This window comes from Mustela erminea, chromosome 6 (assembly GCF_009829155.1).
Source record: "Mustela erminea isolate mMusErm1 chromosome 6, mMusErm1.Pri, whole genome shotgun sequence".
Lineage (NCBI taxonomy): Eukaryota > Metazoa > Chordata > Mammalia > Carnivora > Mustelidae > Mustela > Mustela erminea.
Window position 1 is genome coordinate 131,230,016 of NC_045619.1, and position 17,822 is coordinate 131,247,837.

Consider the following 17,822-nt stretch of genomic DNA (forward strand, 5'->3'; position numbering starts at 1 on the left):
TCTTCTAATATGGTTAAAGCATATTTTCCTAGGGTTGTTGCCACCCTTTTAGTATTTTACTTGGCCCTTCATATACTCTTATCTGGACAAAATGACAAGACGGAAAAATTCAACACAAAAAAAAGAACAAGAAGCAGTACCGAAGGCTAGGGACCTAATCAATACAGACATTGGTAATATGTCAGATCTAGAGTTCAGAATGACAATTCTCAAGGTTCTAGCTGGGCTCGAAAAAGGCATGGAAGATATTAGAGAAACCCTCTCGAGAGATATAAAAGCCCTTTCTGGAGAAATAAAAGAACTAAAATCTAACCAAGTTGAAATCAAAAAAGCTATTAATGCGGTGCAATCAAAAATGGAGGCTCTCACTGCTAGGATAAATGAGGCAGAAGAAAGAATTAGTGATATAGAAGACCAAATGACAGAGAATAAAGAAACTGAGCAAAAGAGGGACAAACAGCTACTGGACCACGAGGGGAGAATTCGAGAGATAAGTGACACCATTGACAAAACAACATTAGAATAATTGGGATTCCAGAAGAAGAAGAAAGAGAGAGGGGAGCAGAAGGTATACTGGAGAGAATTATTATAGGGGAGAATTTCCCCAATATGGCAAAGGGAACGAGCATCAAAATTCAGGAGGTTCAGAGAACGCCCCTCAAAATCAATAAGAATAGGCCCACACCCCGTCACCTAATAGTAAAATTTACAAGTCTCAGTGACAAAGAGAAAATCCTGAAAGCAGCCCGGGAAAAGAAGTCTGTAACATACAATGGTAAAAATATTAGATTGGCAGCTGACTTATCCACAGAGACCTGGCAGGCCAGATATTTTCAGAGCACTAAACGAGAAAAACATGCAGCCAAGAATACTATATCTAGCTAGGCTATCATTGAAAATAGAAGGAGAGATTAAAAGCTTCCAGGACAAACAACAACTGAAAGAATTTGCAAACACCAAACCAGCTCTACAGGAAATATTGAAAGGGGTCCTCTAAGCAAAGAGAGAGCCTACAAGTGGTAGATCAGAAAGGAACAGAGACCATATACAGTAACAGTCACCTTACAGGCAATACAATGGCACTAAATTCATATCTCTCAATAGTTACCCTGAATGTTAATGGGCTAAATGCCCCTGTCAAAAGACACAGGCTATCAGAATGGATAAAAAAACAAAACCCATCTATATGTTGCCTCCAAGAAACTCATTTTAAGCCCGAAGACACCTCCAGATTTAAAGTGAGGGGGTGGAAAAGAATTTACCATGCTAATGGACATCAGAAGAAAGCAGGAGTGGCAATCCTTATATCAGATCAATTAGATTTTAAGCCAAAGACTATAATAAGAGATGAGGAAGGACACTATATCATACTCAAAGGGTCTGTCCAACAAGAAGATTTAACAATTTTAAATATCTATGCCCCCAACGTGGGAGCAGCCAACTATATAAACCAATTAATAACAAAATCAAAGAAACACATCAACAATAATACAATAATAGTAGGGGACTTTAACACTCCCCTCACTGAAATGGACAGATCATCCAAGCAAAAGATCAGCAAGGAAATAAAGGCCTTAAACGACACACTGGACCAGATGGACATCACAGATATATTCAGAATATTTCATCCCAAAGCAACAGAATACACATTCTTCTCTAGTGCACATGGAACATTCTCCAGAATAGATCACATCCTCGGTCCTAAATCAGGACTCAAGGGGTATCAAAAGATTGGGATCATTCCCTGCATATTTTCAGACCACAATGCTCTAAAGCTAGAACTCAACCACAAAAGGAAGTTTGGAAAGAACCCAAATACATGGAGACTAAACAGCATCCTTCTAAAGAATGAATGGGTCAACCGGGAAATTAAAGAAGAATTGAAAAAAATCATGGAAACAAATGATAATGAAAATACAACGGTTCAAAATCTGTGGGACACAATAAAGGCAGTCCTGAGAGGAAAATATATAGCGGTACAAGCCTTTCTCAAGAAACAAGAAAGGTCTCAGGTACACAACCTAACCCTACACCTAAAGGAGCTGGAGAAAGAACAAGAAAGAAACCCTAAGCCCAGCAGGAGAAGAGAAATCATAAAGATCAAGCAGAAATCAATGAAATAGAAACCAAAAAAACAATAGAACAAATCAATGAAACTAGGAGCTGGTTCTTTGAAAGAATTAATAAAATTGATTAAACCCCTGGCCCGACTTATCAAAAAGAAAAGAGAAAGGACCCAAATAAATAAAATCATGAATGAAAGAGGAGAGATCACAACTAACACCAAAGAAATACAAACTATTATAAGAACATACTATGAGCAACTCTACGCCAATAAATTTGACAATCTGGAAGAAATGGATGCATTCCTAGAAACGTATAAACTACCACAACTGAACCAGGAAGAAATAGAAAGCCTGAACAGACCCATAACCAGTAAGGAGATTGAAACAGTCATTAAAAATCTCCAAACAAACAAAAGCCCAGGGCCAGACGGCTTCCCGGGGGAATTCTACCAAACATTTAAAGAAGAACTAATTCCTATTCTCCTGAAACTGTTCCAAAAAATAGAAATGGAAGGAAAACTTCCAAACTCATTTTATGAGGCCAGCATCACCTTGATCCCAAAACCAGACAAGGATCCCACCAAAAAAGAGAGCTATAGACCGATATCCTTGATGAACACAGATGCGAAAATACTCAACAAAATACTAGCCAATAGGATTCAACAGTACATTAAAAAGATTATTCACCACGACCAAGTGGGATTTATTCCAGGGCTACAAGGTTGGTTCAACATCCGCAAATCAGTCAATGTGATACAACACATCAATAAAAGAAAGAACAAGAACCATATGATACTCTCAATAGATGCTGAAAAAGCATTTGACAAAGTACAGCATCCCTTCCTGATCAAAACTCTTCAAAGTGTAGGGATAGAGGGCACATACCTCAATATCATCAAAGCCATCTATGAAAAACCCACCGCAAATATCATTCTCAATGGAGAAAAACTGAAAGCTTTTCCGCTAAGGTCAGGAACACGGCAGGGATGTCCATTATCACCACTGCTATTCAACATAGTACTAGAGGTCCTAGCCTCAGCAATCAGACAACAACAGGAAATTAAAGGCATCCAAATCGGCAAAAAAGAAGTCAAATTATCACTCTTTGCAGATGATATGATACTATATGTGGAAAACCCAAAAGACTCCACTCTAAAACTGCTAGAACTTATACAGGAATTCAGTAAAGTGTCAGGATATAAAATCAATGCACAGAAATCAGTTGCATTTCTCTACACCAACAGCAAGACAGAAGAAAGAGAAATTAAGGAGTCAATCCCATTTACAATTGCACCCAAAACCATAAGATACCTAGGAATAAACCTAACCAAAGAGACACAGAATCTATACTCAGAAAACTATAAAGTACTCATGAAAGAAATTGAGGAAGACACAAAGAAATGGAAAAATGTTCCATGCTCCTGGATTGGAAGAATAAATATTGTGAAAATGTCTATGCTACCTAAAGCAATCTACACATTTAATGCAATTCCTATCAAAGTGCCATCCATCTTTTTCAAAGAAATGGAACAAATAATGCTAAAATTTATATGGAACCAGAAAAGACCTCGAATAGTCAAAGGGATATTGAAAAAGAAAGCCAATGTTGGTGGCATCACAATTCCGGATTTCAAGCTCTATTACAAAGCTGTCGTCATCAAGACAGCATGGTACTGGCACAAAAACAGACACATAGATCAATGGAACAGAATAGAGAGCCCAGAAATAGACCCTCAACTCTATGGTCAACTAATCTTCGACAAAGCAGGAAAGAATGTCCAATGGAAAAAAGACAGCCTCTTCAATAAATGGTGCTGGGAAAATTGGACAGCCACATGCAGAAAAATGAAATTGGACCATTTCCTTACACCACACACAAAAATAGACTCAAAATGGATGAAGGACCTCAATGTGCGAAAGGAATCCATCAAAATCCTTGAGGAGAACACAGGCAGCAACCTCTTTGACCTCTGCCGCAGCAACATCTTCCTAGGAACAACGCCAAAGGCAAGGGAAGCAAGGGCAAAAATGAACTATTGGGATTTCATCAAGATCAAAAGCTTTTGCACAGCAAAGGAAACAGTTAACAAAATCAAAAGACAACTGACAGAATGGGAGAAGATATTTGCAAACGACATATCAGATAAAGGACTAGTGTCCAGAATCCTTAAAGAACTTAGCAAACTCAACACCCAAAGAATAAATAATCCAATCAAGAAATGGGCAGAGGACATGAACAGACATTTCTGCAAAGAAGACATCCAGATGGCCAACAGACACATGAAAAAGTGCTCCATATCACTCGGCATCAGGGAAATACAAATCAAAACCACAATGAGATATCACCTCACACCAGTCAGAATGGCTAAAATCAACAAGTCAGGAAATGACAGATGCTGGCGAGGATGCGGAGAAAGGGGAACCCTCCTACACTGTTGGTGGGAATGCAAGCTGGTGCAGCCACTCTGGAAAACAGCATGGAGGTTCCTCAAAATGTTGAAAATAGAACTGCCCTATGACCCAGCAATTGCACTATTGGGTATTTACCCTCAGGATACAAACGTAGTGATCCAAAGGGACACATGCACCCGAATGTTTATAGCAGCAATGTCCACAATAGCCAAACTATGGAAAGAACCTAGATGTCCATCAACAGATGAATGGATCAAGAAGATGTGGTATATATACACAATGGAATACTATGCAGCCATCAAAAGAAATGAAATCTTGCCATTTGCGACAACATGGATGGAACTAGAGCGTATCATGCTTAGCGAAATAAGTCAAGCAGAGAAAGACAACTATCATATGATCTCCCTGATATGAGGAAGTGGTGATGCAACATGGGGGCTTAGTAGGAGAAGAATCAATGAAACAAGATGGGATTGGGAGGGAGACAAACCATAAGTGACTCTTAATCTCACAAAACAAACTGAGGGTTGCTGGGGGGAGGGGGTTTGGGAGAAGGGGGTGGGATTATGGACATTGGGGAGGGTATGTGCTTTGGTGAGTGCTGTAAAGTGTGTAAACCTGGTGATTCACAGACCTGTACCCCTGGGGATAAAAATATATGTTTATAAAAAATAAAAAATTAATTTAAAAAAATAATAAAAAATAAATAAATAAATAAAATGGATAACTCACCTCTATCCGCTCACTTTCCTTGAATTTATTGTATAAAGAAAGTAGGAAAAGAAAGTTAAGAATTTTCTTCATGCCAAGATAGGGTAACAGGGAATGGATTTATCTTCCCATCTAAGACAACTTAAAAATGCTAAAATCTATAAAGCAATGGGTTTTAAGACATTGGACATCAGGCAACTGTGATCCACAAGAGAAGGAAAACTCCAGACGTGAGTCTTATGATTGTCCCAGACTACTGCCTGGAGCAAGTTGTAGCACAGAGAGAGGAAAGCCCAATGAAGTGCAGCAGCTCCCTGAGCTGGGAGGCCAAGCTTGGGGATGATGACTGGAGTCTTCAAGCAAGATTACTGGAGGGGCGAGAACTCTCTGAGCACCAAATTCTGGAGATTTGCTGTCGGTACCCCTGAAACTTCAGTGCAGATCTGATGAGCCCTTGTGTGTGTGGAAACCACGGACGCAAGGACAGATCATCTGGAACAATCTCTGAAGCTCATACAGGTCCACTAATGCTTGATCTCACCACCCAGTCTGAAAGACTTCCTAATTCATGGGTTTCAGGCAGAGTAACTGTGAGTCTCTTACCTCAGTAGTGGGTAAGAATTAGCTATACTCTAGTGTTGCTAACAAAACATGGAACTGAAAGGAGCAAACTGTTTGTGAGTAACATAATGGCATCCTAGGAAAAAGCTCAAGAATATTTACAGAAACTATCTAGCACTTGACACATTAAAATTTGGTGTCTTCCAAGAAACAGACTCTTAACTATAGAGAACACACTGATGGTTAGCAGAAAGGAGATGGGAGGGGGGGAGATGGGGGAGACAGGTGATGGGGATGGAGGAGGACACTTGCCGCGATGGGCACCAGGTGTTGTATGGAAGTGTTGAATCACTGCATTGTACACCTGAAACTAATACAACACTGTATGTTAACTACACTGGAATGAAAATGAAAAATAAAAAATCCTCCTCCACCCCAAGGTCAGTGCCTGACATGACTCATGATAAAGAGAAAAATCAACCAACCAAAAGCAAACCAGAAATGACACTAGTTACTAGAACTGGATTTCATGAGCTACGGGAAAGACTCAGCATGTTACGGAGAGACATGAAAGATATAGAAAGACTCAACTTTAATTTTGAGAGACTCAATTCTGCTGAGACGTAAAATAAAGGTAAATTGAACATGGAAAAAAATAAGATTTTCTGAACTTAAAGGCATAGAAATAAAAACATTCCAAATTGAAACACAGAGAGGAAAGAAAGATTGAAAAAACGAACAGAGCCATAAGGAGCTGTAGGAAAATATGAAGTAGCCAAATATAGGTGAAAACAGAGTTTCCAAAGGACAGTAGAAAGAGAAGACAGAGCAAATAGTTTTCTATTTGAAAAAAAAAAAATGGCTCCACATTTTCCAAATTTGCTGAAAACTATAGCTTATCTAAGAAGTTCAATAAGCCCAAGCATAAGAAATATAAAGAAAATAATATGAAGGCACATCATAATCAAATTGCTCAAAATCATGGAAAGTGATAAAATTTCAAAAGCAGTAGTACAAAAAAATGACATACACGTTAACAAGCAGAAGAATGACAGTAGATTTCTTCTCAGATGTGTGAATACAATGAAGCAACATGTTCTACTGAAGGAAAAAATGTCATCATAAAATTCTACCAAAAATATTTTTCAAACACAAAGCCTTTTCTAGACATACGAAAGATGAAAGAATTTGTCAATAGAGCTATACTACAAGAAATTTTAAAAGTTCTTTGGACAGAAAGAAAATGAGACCAGATGGAAATCTGCATCTACAGAAGGGAATAAATAGCACTCTTTCCTACTTATTTAAAGCTCTTTAATTGATAATTGATTATTTACAGCCAAAAACAAGAACAATATGGAATTTATAATACATTTGAGTCAAATACTTGACAAAAGCCAGGAAGACAAAAATGGAAGCTTAGTGCTGTATGATTCTTTTTTTTTTTTAATTCTTTTTTTATAAACATGTATTTTTATCCCCAGGGGTACAGGTCTGTGAATCGCCAGGTTTACACACTTTACAGCACTCACCATAGCACATACCCTCCCCAATGTCCATAATCCCACCCCCTTCTCCCAACCCTCCTCCCCCCAGCAACCCTCAGTTTGTTTTGTGAGATTAAGAGTCACTTATGGTTTGTCTCCCTCCCAATCCCATCTTGTTTCATTGATTCTTCTCCTACCCACTTAAGCCCCCATGTTGCATCACCACTTCCTCATATCAGGGAGATCATATGATAGTTGTCTTTCTCTGCTTGACTTATTTCGCTAAGCATGATACGCTCTAGTGCTGTATGATTCTTAAACTGTATGTTTCTGTGTGTAATGGAACTTGAAGATACACTGTGCTGAATTTTATATAGATATATACACATACACTGTAAACTCTAAAGCAAGCACTAAAGGAACAACAAAGAATCATAACTAACAAAAACTGAACAATAAATAATAAAAACAAAAAGGATAAAATAGAATTTTAAAAAAATTTTAATTAAGCCAAGGTGACAAAAAGAAACGAATAGATGGGGAAAAGAGGGAACAAATAAAATCACATTTAAAGCCAATCATGTCAGTAGCACATTAAATGTAAATTGTGTAGATACCCCATAACCTCCTTCCAAAAGGCAGAATTTGTGATTTGGATTAAAAAAAAAAAAAAGCAAGTCCCTACTAAGTGCTGCCGATAGTTAATAAATAAAAATATACAAATGAGGTAAAAGTTTAGGAAGAACTATAGGATTTAGTATGCAATTTTAACCAAAAGAAAGGAGAAAAGGCAGATTTCAAAGCAAAGAATATGACAAGGGATGAAGGCGATTTCATACATATAAAGGTGTTATCAAGAGGACATACTATTCCTTAATACTTATGCACTAAACAAAAGAGTTTCAAAATCCATGAAGATAAACTGATGAGATGGAGCGGTGAGAAAAGTGGGTAAATCCACAGTAACTGGGGTATTTCTGTAGTATAGTGGTTAACACATTTGCCTCACAAAATAATAGAACAAGTAGTTACAAAATCAACAAAGATGTAAAATATTACTGAACAATATAAACCAACTTGGCCTTATTAAGCTTTATAAAGAACACTTTATTCAACTACATCAGAAACTCATTTTTTTTTTCCCAAGTGCATGTAGAACATCAATGGGTTAAACCATATTCTGGGTCACAGAACAAATGTCACATTAAAAAAGTAGTCAAGGATGGGGCACCTGGGTGGCTCAGTGGGTTAAGCCTCTGCCTTTGGCTCAGGTCATGATCTCAGGGTCCTGGGATTGAGCCCAGCATCAGGCTCTCTGCTCAGCGGGGAGCCTGCTTCCTCCTCTCTCTCTGCCTGCATGTGATCTCTCTCTCTCTCTGTCAAATAAATAAAACCTTTTAAAAAAGAAAAAGATTTTAAAAAGTAGTCGGGGGCCTGGGTGGCTCAGTTAGTTGTGCGTCTGCCTTTGGCTCAGATCATGATCCCCAGGTCCTGGGGTCGAGCCCCACATCAGGCTCCTTGCCCAGTGGGGAGTCTGCTTCTCCCTCTGTGCCTCAACCCATTTGTGCTCTTGTGCTCTCTCCCTCTCAAGTAAATAAATAAAATTAAAAAGAAATAGTCAAGTATATAATGTATGCTCTCTGACTACTGTGGAAGTAAATTAAAAATCAGTAACATAAAAGCCAATGAAAAATCCTCAAATACTTAAAAGCTAAATATAACACTTCTAAATAATGCACTTCTAAAGTATTTTTAACCAAATGAAAATAAAAACGTAACTTACCAAAATTTCTGAGATGTACCTAAAACAGTATTAGAAGGAAATTTATACGACTAAGAATCGTTTTTAGGAAAGATTAAGGTATCAAATCATGTTAGTTTCCACTTTAAGAAAGTAGACATAGAAGAGCAAATGAAACCCCAAAGTAATCAAAAGAAAGGAAATAAGAAAGATCACAGTAGAAATCAGTGAAATAGAAAAAGAGAAAAATAAGGAAACAAAATCTAGTTAAGAAGATCAATAACATGGATAGATATCTAGCCACACTGATCAGGAGGAAACGAGAAGACAAAACTTACCAATAACAAGAGTGAAAAAAATGTCATAACTACAGATTATAAATATATATTAAGAGAATAAGGAATGTTATGAACAACTTTATGCCAATACATTTGACAATATAACTTAGATGAAATGAACTAACTCCTTGAAAGACACTACCAAAGCTCAGTCAAGAAGATAAAAACCTGAACAGCCCTATCTTGAGTAAAGAAATTGAATTTGAAGTTTAAAACCTCCTGAAAACAAAAACTTTAGGTTCAGGGGGCTTCACCTGTGAATTTTACCAAATATTTAAGGGAGAAATAATACTGGCACTATAAAGTTCTCCCAGAAAACTGAAGAGGAAGGAACACTTTCCAACTCATTTATTAAAGCATTACTGTGATAGCAAAACAAGAGACATTACAAGAAAAAAAATACTACAAATCAACATCCCTCAGGAACACAGGTGTAAAACTCCAAGCAACATTTTGGTACATTAGGGTCAACAATGTATAGAAAGGATAACACATTGTAACAAAGTGGGCTCATCCTAAGAATGCTGGGTTGGTTTCATTTAAAAGCCAAATCAGTGTGATTCTCCATAATAACAAATTCTAAAAGAAAAATCATAATATAATCTCAATAGATAGAGTAAAAATCATTCAATAGAATGCAGTATCCATTCCTGATTTAAAAAAAAAAAAAATCTAATCAAAGTAGTAGAAGGGAACTTACCCAGCCTGATAAAAGTCACCTAACAGGGGTGCCTGGGTGGCTCAGTTGCTTAAATGTCCAACTCTTGATTTCAGCCTAGGTCTTAATCTCAAGGTGTTGTGAGTTCAGACCCCATGCTGGGAGCCTAAAGTATGGAGCTTAAAAACAAAAAGTTACCTAACAAAAACCTATACCCAACAGTAAACTGATTGGTAAAAGACCAAATGTATTACCTTCAAGATAAGGAATAAGACTGGGACATCTGCTCTTATTGCTTTTTTCTCAGTATTGCATAGGAGTTTTTGGCCCATGCAATCAAGCAAGAAGAGTAAATAAAAGACATCCAGGTTAGAAAGGAAGGAAGACAAGTCTTACTTCATAGATGACACGATTGTTTATGTAAGACACTGGCAATCAACAATCTATTTTTGTATGGCTCAAAAAATGAATAATCGTTTTTACATTTTTGTACAGTTGTAAATAATAACAACAACAATAGAAGAAGAATCTGCAACAGAGACTTTATGTGGTCCATAAAGCCTAAAATATTTATTTTCTGGCCCTTTAGAGAAAATGTTTGCTGACCCTGGCCTATGTAGGAAATCTGCTGGAATCTCCAAAAGTCTACTAGATCAAATAAATGAATTTAGCAAGGTTGTAGGATATAAGATTAATACACAAAATCAATTAAGTTTCTATATATCAGTGAATAATCAGGAAAGGGAAATTTTAAAATTAAATCTAGAGTAGCATCAAAAATATTTACATAGGAGTAAATGATAAAAGATGTACAAAAAAAACCCCTATGTGACAAAAATCACATAATATTGCTGAAAAATTAACACATAAAAATAATGGATATTCCTTCTTTGTGATTCAGATGACAATAATATTAAGATGGCAATTTTCTCCCGTGATGTATAGATATAATGCTCATCCCAATCAAAATCTCAGAAAGTATTTCTTGTAGAAATTAACAAATTGATTTAAAAATTCATATGGAAATGTAAAAAACTAGAAGAGCCAAAATAACTTTTTAAAAATATTTACTTATTCATGAGAAACAGAGAGAGAGAGAGAGAAAGGCAGAAGCAGAGGGAGAAACGGGCTCCCTGCAGAGCAGAAAGCCCAGAGACTAGATCCCAGGACCCTGGGATCATGACCTGAGCTGAAGACAGAAGCATAACCAACTAAGCCACCCAGGCGTCCCCAAAATAACTTTAAAGAAAAAGATAGGAACCCTGATACCACCTATCTTTATGGCTTATTATAAAGCTACAGTAATTAAGATAATGTGGTATTGGTGTAAATACAGACAAATGGAAAAATGGAACAAAACAGATATATTCAACTTTTTTTTTTTTTCAAGATTGCAAAAGAAATTCAGCAGGGAAAGGGCATTATTTCAACGAAGGATACTCATATGCTCCCCAAATGAACTGTAATTCATTCCTAGGATCATAAACAAAAATTAACTCAAAATGGTTCATAGACTTAAATGTAAAACCAAAAGTTACAGAACTTCCAGAAGAAAACAAAGATCCTTGTGACCATGTGTTACGCAAATCTTTCTTAGACATAAACACCAAAAGCATGGTCCATTTAAAAAAAAACCCACAATATTAATTGGACTTTATCTACTTTGGAGATGAAAATCATTATCCTGATCTGATCATGGCTTTGTGGGTATGCATATATATGGCGCGATTTGTCACATGCACACTCTAGATATGTGCATGTGTATGTCAATTTTAAAACTATTACATATTTTAAGTTAGAAATGAAATAAGGAAAACATTTGATGTGTATATAATATTAGAGTTAAAAATCTATCTCACTGGAATCCTTAAAAATCTTTCTCACTTTGAAGGATAAATGCAAAAAACCAAAAAAGTCAATCAGAAACATGTTTATATATGACTCTATATTTGGTATCAGAGTATAGTTACTGATACCTAATAGTGCTAAGTAATTTAATGGCATATCACCAAGAGACTATCTCCAGCACTCCAGGGAATATCTGGACTGCAAGAAAAGTACACAAGACCATAAAAAAGCAGAAAGAGTATTAATTAACAAAATACTATTGTTTGATCAAACATCAAGCATGTGGACTGCAGATAGACCCTGAAGGTTCTTGGGTGATCTCAGCCTCTGAAGTCCACTTACTTGGCTCAAAACTGTTAGTGATATTTTTCTTTTTGGTGCCAGGCTTCAAAGACTATGGGGTGTGTATACTCCTTGGGTTCATCTTCCCCACTCTCCCGAATGCCATTTCATGTGCTCAGTCTGGGAGGCTACCAAGACAGCCTCTGCCATTCCACCCAATGTGAACTGTTCCTTTCTCTCTCCGTTGGACTCACTTCTGGTTGTATTTTCTGCAATCTCTTCAATTTCCTGCCTTCCAGAAAGTTATAAGGCCCTAATGTAGCTTTCACCTGCCTGGTATAGACATTTGCAAAACAAATCCAATGTCACCATGGGGAAGGGAACTTAATGCCTTTCATAGGTGCTCATCATCTTTCTATCTGATCACTTTTTTTGTCTTAGGAAAGGGCGTGTCTTGCTCAGTTTTTCCTGCAACTTCATTCCCTCCTTGTATTACTTTCTTATGTTATGGCTTTGTTATAATTAGCAGTAACTTTGGTATATCTCCTAGAGTCCTCATGCTTTCAACAGAGTTGCAAACAGATCTGCATCCATGTTCACAAGTCCGATCTGTGTAAAATCATAAAGAGGAAAAAGATTGCATTATTCCTCTCATGTCGCATTTACTAGGGCAGGGGATTTATTAGTTCATACAGAAGAGAGCCCTACCTGGAAAGACTCTAACACGAGGATTATTTTTCAACATAACTGAATCAGGAAATCCTTGTTGCCTGCTTAGCAGCATTTAAACACAAACCCTTTGGAAACTTCCTCTTCCTCTGGATTCTAGAACTCCTGGGTAACCTGTTAACTTCCTGAAGTTACTCTGACAGCTCTTCCTCCTAGCCTACATGCTCTGCAAATGCAAAGGCAGACATTTCCCAGGCTTCTCTAAACTTACTGCCAAAAACAACTTGTCCACCCTTGTTCATGATTTATTAGCTCTCACTGATACTTCCCAATCTTCCCTTCTCCTGCCTCTAGACTTGTGATGTCCAATAAGAAAGCCACTAGCCACTGGTGAGAACGTGAAATGTGGCCAGTCCAAATGGAGATTTGGACTGTATAAAACACAAATACTAGATAGATAGATAGATAGATAGATAGATAATAGTTTATACAATATATATACACAGATAATAGTATACATAATAGTATTGATTATATATGTAACAGTATTGACTATATATAATAGTATTGATTATATGTATGTATATATAATATTCATTATATATAATATATATAATAGTATTGATTAAATGTTGAAGTAAAAATATTTTGGATATATAGGGTTAAATAAAATATATCATGGAAATTAATTTCACCTGTTTCTTTTTATCTTTTTTGAAATTCTAGCTCCTAGAAAACTTAATATTAGATACATGGGTTACATTACATTTGCACTGGACAGCCCTTCTCTAGACCTGAAATTCAAACTGACCATTTAAATCGAACACAGTAGAAAGTGAAACCAATCTATTCCAGACCCTCAAGCCTGCTTACTATTATTATGGAATAAACATCAACTGGCACGAGACAGGTTGTGTAACATCAGCTGCTGCTGTCAAGGAAATTGTATGATGAAGGAACTAACTCTAGAATGAATTACTTATGACCTGGGTGACAGGATGACTCTGGTTATTATCAGTGTTGCTTGTGGGTAGGTGCAGCGGGCTTGTACGTAGGACTGGGATATAACACTGTAAGCTTTCTACTAGGAAAGCACAGTAGCAATTAGGAATGAAAACAAACATGGATCTGCCAAAATAGTGGATAGTTTGTTTGTATGCATTTGGAGTCAGAAATGTTAGCAGTTACACGTTGTAACATACTCAGAACAGGTATTGTAACCACCCAAAGGTGCCAGATGTTCTCTTGCATGATCTTGGCTTCTGGAATCTTCTTCTTCACCCAGCCCCAAAGCTGGAGTCATTTTTGATTCAACCCTTTCCTTACTCCCCATAGCCAAGCACTACACCAAACCCTGTTTAATCCACTGACACCCACTTGCCACATCCACATTTCTTTCCTCCTTAAAGAAAACCAGAGGGGGCGTCTGGATGGCTTAGTTGGTTAGTGTATGACCCTTGATTTTGGCTCCAGTCATGATCTCAGGGTCCTAAGATCAAGCCCCATATCGGGGATGGAGCCTGCTTAAGATTCTCTCCCGCCTCTGCCTTCCTTCCTCTCCTGCTTGCATGCACTCTCTCTCCCTCTCTCTCAATAAATAAATAAATAAATAAATAAATGAAAGAAAAGAAAAGAAAAAAAAGAAAAGAAGGAAAAAAGAAATGAAAAAAAACAGAGAAAGGACACACAGGTCCATTTGCTGCCCCCACGGTCCCAAGAGGGAGAGCTCAGGATTAGGCAGGCTTGTCTTTATATTATGACAGAGTCATTTACAAAAAACAACATCCTGTTCTTTGTAGTTATTCTTCAGTAGAAATAGCAGGCAGTTAGGAAGGCAACCAGGGGAGATGGAGAGGCCCTAAAGAGACCTTAAGATGTTGGGGGAAAGGGCCTAGGGCCGAACAAACCCAGTTTTCTTTCTTTGCTTTTCCTTTTCCTGTCCCCTCCCCCTGTCCATTTTTGTTGCCTTCTTTTTTTAGTACATAGAAGATGTGTGGGTGGGTGAACAGAGTTTCATCACCTTTACATAGTAGCCTACAATTTCTAAGTGATTTTGGATTATCCATTGACTTGCCTTAGAAGAAATGATTCAGAATTACATGTGCAGCTGAGCTTTATGTCAATTAAACCATAAGCCTTATTAAACTTTAAAACTTTGAGTAGCCTAGAAATTCTATTCTTAAACTAACTGGCAATTGTCTAAGCTTATGTTATATATCAGATGCTATATCAGGCTGCTTAATTTTTTTACAGTGTCTTTTTTTAAAGGCCCTACTGATGGAATGTTAGATTGGGCAAGTCCTGTTCAGGAACAGAATGTATAGATATATTAAAGTCTTTGTGCTTCTAGAAGCTCTCCTACCTGTGTGTTGATTAAAGGCAAAGAAAATCCTGATGCACAATTTTTTTGAAAAAAAAAAAAAGTGTCTTTGAATTGGTCCTTTGCTATTACAGTTAAGACCATCAAGTTGCCCTCTAGCTGTTTCAGTCAGCTCCTTTGCTGTAGTTTGTGCCTTTGTTATTTAAGTCCTAAGTAAATAATAAATTAAATAGACTTGTGAATGCGCCTGATTATTCATGCACTGTACATTTTTTTTTCAATCAAATTCAAATTATGGAGCAATTATTCAACTAAGTGTGTCTTATACTCTTCAGTTTAGAAAAAAGTCGATCTCCAACTTTCCTGCTGCATAAACCATGCTAACACATGGCTCAACAGCCACCATGACCCAACAAAAAGGCAGTTTTGTGTGTCCAAATACTCCCCATCAGTGAAATCTTATTACTACAGAAGTTTCTTTCCAACCACCATATACCTCATTTGGACTGAACCCCAAAGTCGATCAATCAACAGTACCTTTACTGCCCCATTCTCGTGCATGGTGATGCAGTTATCCGCATCTTCCGAGAGCTGGTACAAGGCTTGAGCTGTCGCTCGATGTACATTGGGGTCATTTGATTTCAGGTAACGCACTAATGGAGCCACTGCTTTGTACTCGCCGAAGGCCACTCTGTTTCTCCCCCACATACAGCAGCGTGAAATAGCTTCTGCTAGATGGCGCCTCAGTTTATCATTATTCTGCACAAAGGAAATGGATAGTGGTACATGCGTTGCAATGAACGTGTGAGGTCATATTTCTGTGTGAGATGTTTATTACCCAATAAAAGGCCAAGGAGTCAAGGGAGAGCAGCTAGGAGGCTATTCAGGTGGTGTCTTGAAAGAAATGAGTATTTTGGTGGTTCCTAATTGGGCCAAGGTTCAATCCCGAGTTTTCTTTTTATGACTTCAAATATTTTTAATTTCTTTTTATTGACTACTGAATGTAGTCAATACACTCAAACATGATAAAATGTCAAGCATTTGTTATTTGCTCAAGCCTTGATTTCCTTTGGAGAAGGGGCTGTAGGGAAAAAAATAGGTAAAAAAATATTGGACATTCTTAAGGGAACATTTCATCTGACTGGGATACATGCATTAATTCTACACCTTCACCCCAGGAATACTTCTACATCAGTAATACACCTTGGTTCCCAACAGGGAGAAGGCAGTGCAGCAAACAATGACATGCTTGAGTCTCCCATTTCCCTTTCTGTAGCCTTTGTCCAGACTATATCCTTTCTTTTTGTATGTAATTAACTTCTATGGGTAGAACATAACTAAATACGATACAGTTTTCTATTTGTTAATTGTATTGTTCTCTTGATTGAGGCAACAACTTGGTGTCCTTAACTGAATCTGGCAGTTATTCTTAGGAACTCAGTGTCAGACTGGCCCTAAAAAGTCTTCTAAACCAAGCATCCTTCCAGTGACTAAATTTCTGCTCTATGATTTTCCTGCCAAGAGGTAGCCCAAGCTGTGCTCAAATACTTCTCGTCATGGTGAAGTCATTATCTCTCAAGGCTGCTTATTCTATCTGGCACAGCTTTGGATAAATAATACATTGGTTACCAAAGTCTCCCAGCCCAAGAATGCCTTCAGTCCAAGCTTGCTAAGCCTGGGGAGGAGTTTTAACTTCTATAGTTGGCATGAACAGTTATCTTAAGGATAATGATAACGATGGTGGTGATGGAAGAGGATAGTTAACACTTCTATAGTAACATTTATATTTGCCACCACTTTACGACTTGCCAGTAACAAATAAAAAACAGCCTCTGTTTTCTAAGGATCTTGCATATTAAATTGTACCGTTAGAATACACTTCCACATTGATTGGTGTCAGAGAAAATAAATGAGGTGACCAAAATCTCATACCTCATAGGTCATGGATATTAAGCTTGAATCCAGGTCTCTGGACTCTAAGCTTATTGTTTTTACCACTACACCATGATATCTTATGATAAAACACATTTAAAATGAAAGGGTGTGTTACTTACTGTATTTGCTAGTTTGGACAATAAAGGGACAACTCCGTGATCTGTAATTACAGCTAAATTTTCTTGATCTTTTGCTATATTGGTAATAGCAGCACATACACTTGCCAAAACTTCTTTATTATCTGATTTCAGTAAATTGACAACAAGTTCCAAACCACCAACAAAGGAACGAACCATTTCTCCAGCATCCTAGAGAAAATTAAAAACAAAAGATGTCATCAAAAATAATTTTATGATCAGCGTTTTTTTTTAAGCAAAAAGTAATGATAAGGCTGTGAGGTACAACCTTGGCATAAAAAACAAATTCAGTTTATTTATTATATGTGATTTCTATGCATGTATGTAGGTATATGTATACATGCACAATTCAGCTTCAACAGATATTTATTGAACAACTATTATGTGAGAGTTACTATGCTAACTGCTGGGGATATAGAAATTAGTAAAATACAGTTGTCTTATTATTTGTTGTAGTTCTGTGTTATAAAGTCATCACAAAAACTGAAATAGTAAATACTAAACCACTATTTCTAGGGGAAATGCAGCATTAGGTTCCTGTGAGCCTCTGGTCACAATTTGTCAACTAATCAATATATAAGCTTGCATTTTGTGTGTGTTTGCTTAAAGATGTCTTGCCTCAAATAATGTTAATTCATTAACATTGAACTCATAGAC

General features: G+C 37.1%; 1 protein-coding gene across 5 annotated transcripts in view; it reads right to left on the minus strand.

Annotated features, from left to right (window-relative positions):
• The window catches only part of ARMC4 (armadillo repeat containing 4), a 184,930-nt gene that overhangs the window by 42,002 nt on the left and 125,106 nt on the right, over positions 1-17,822 (minus strand). For all 5 annotated transcript variants that reach the window (XM_032349730.1, XM_032349729.1, XM_032349731.1 and 2 more), the window contains 2 exons: positions 17,148-17,336; positions 15,631-15,852 (listed from right to left, as the gene is read on the minus strand). In XM_032349730.1, the coding sequence (XP_032205621.1) occupies positions 15,631-15,852; positions 17,148-17,336 (411 nt within the window). The remainder of the gene's footprint in view (positions 1-15,630; positions 15,853-17,147; positions 17,337-17,822) is intronic.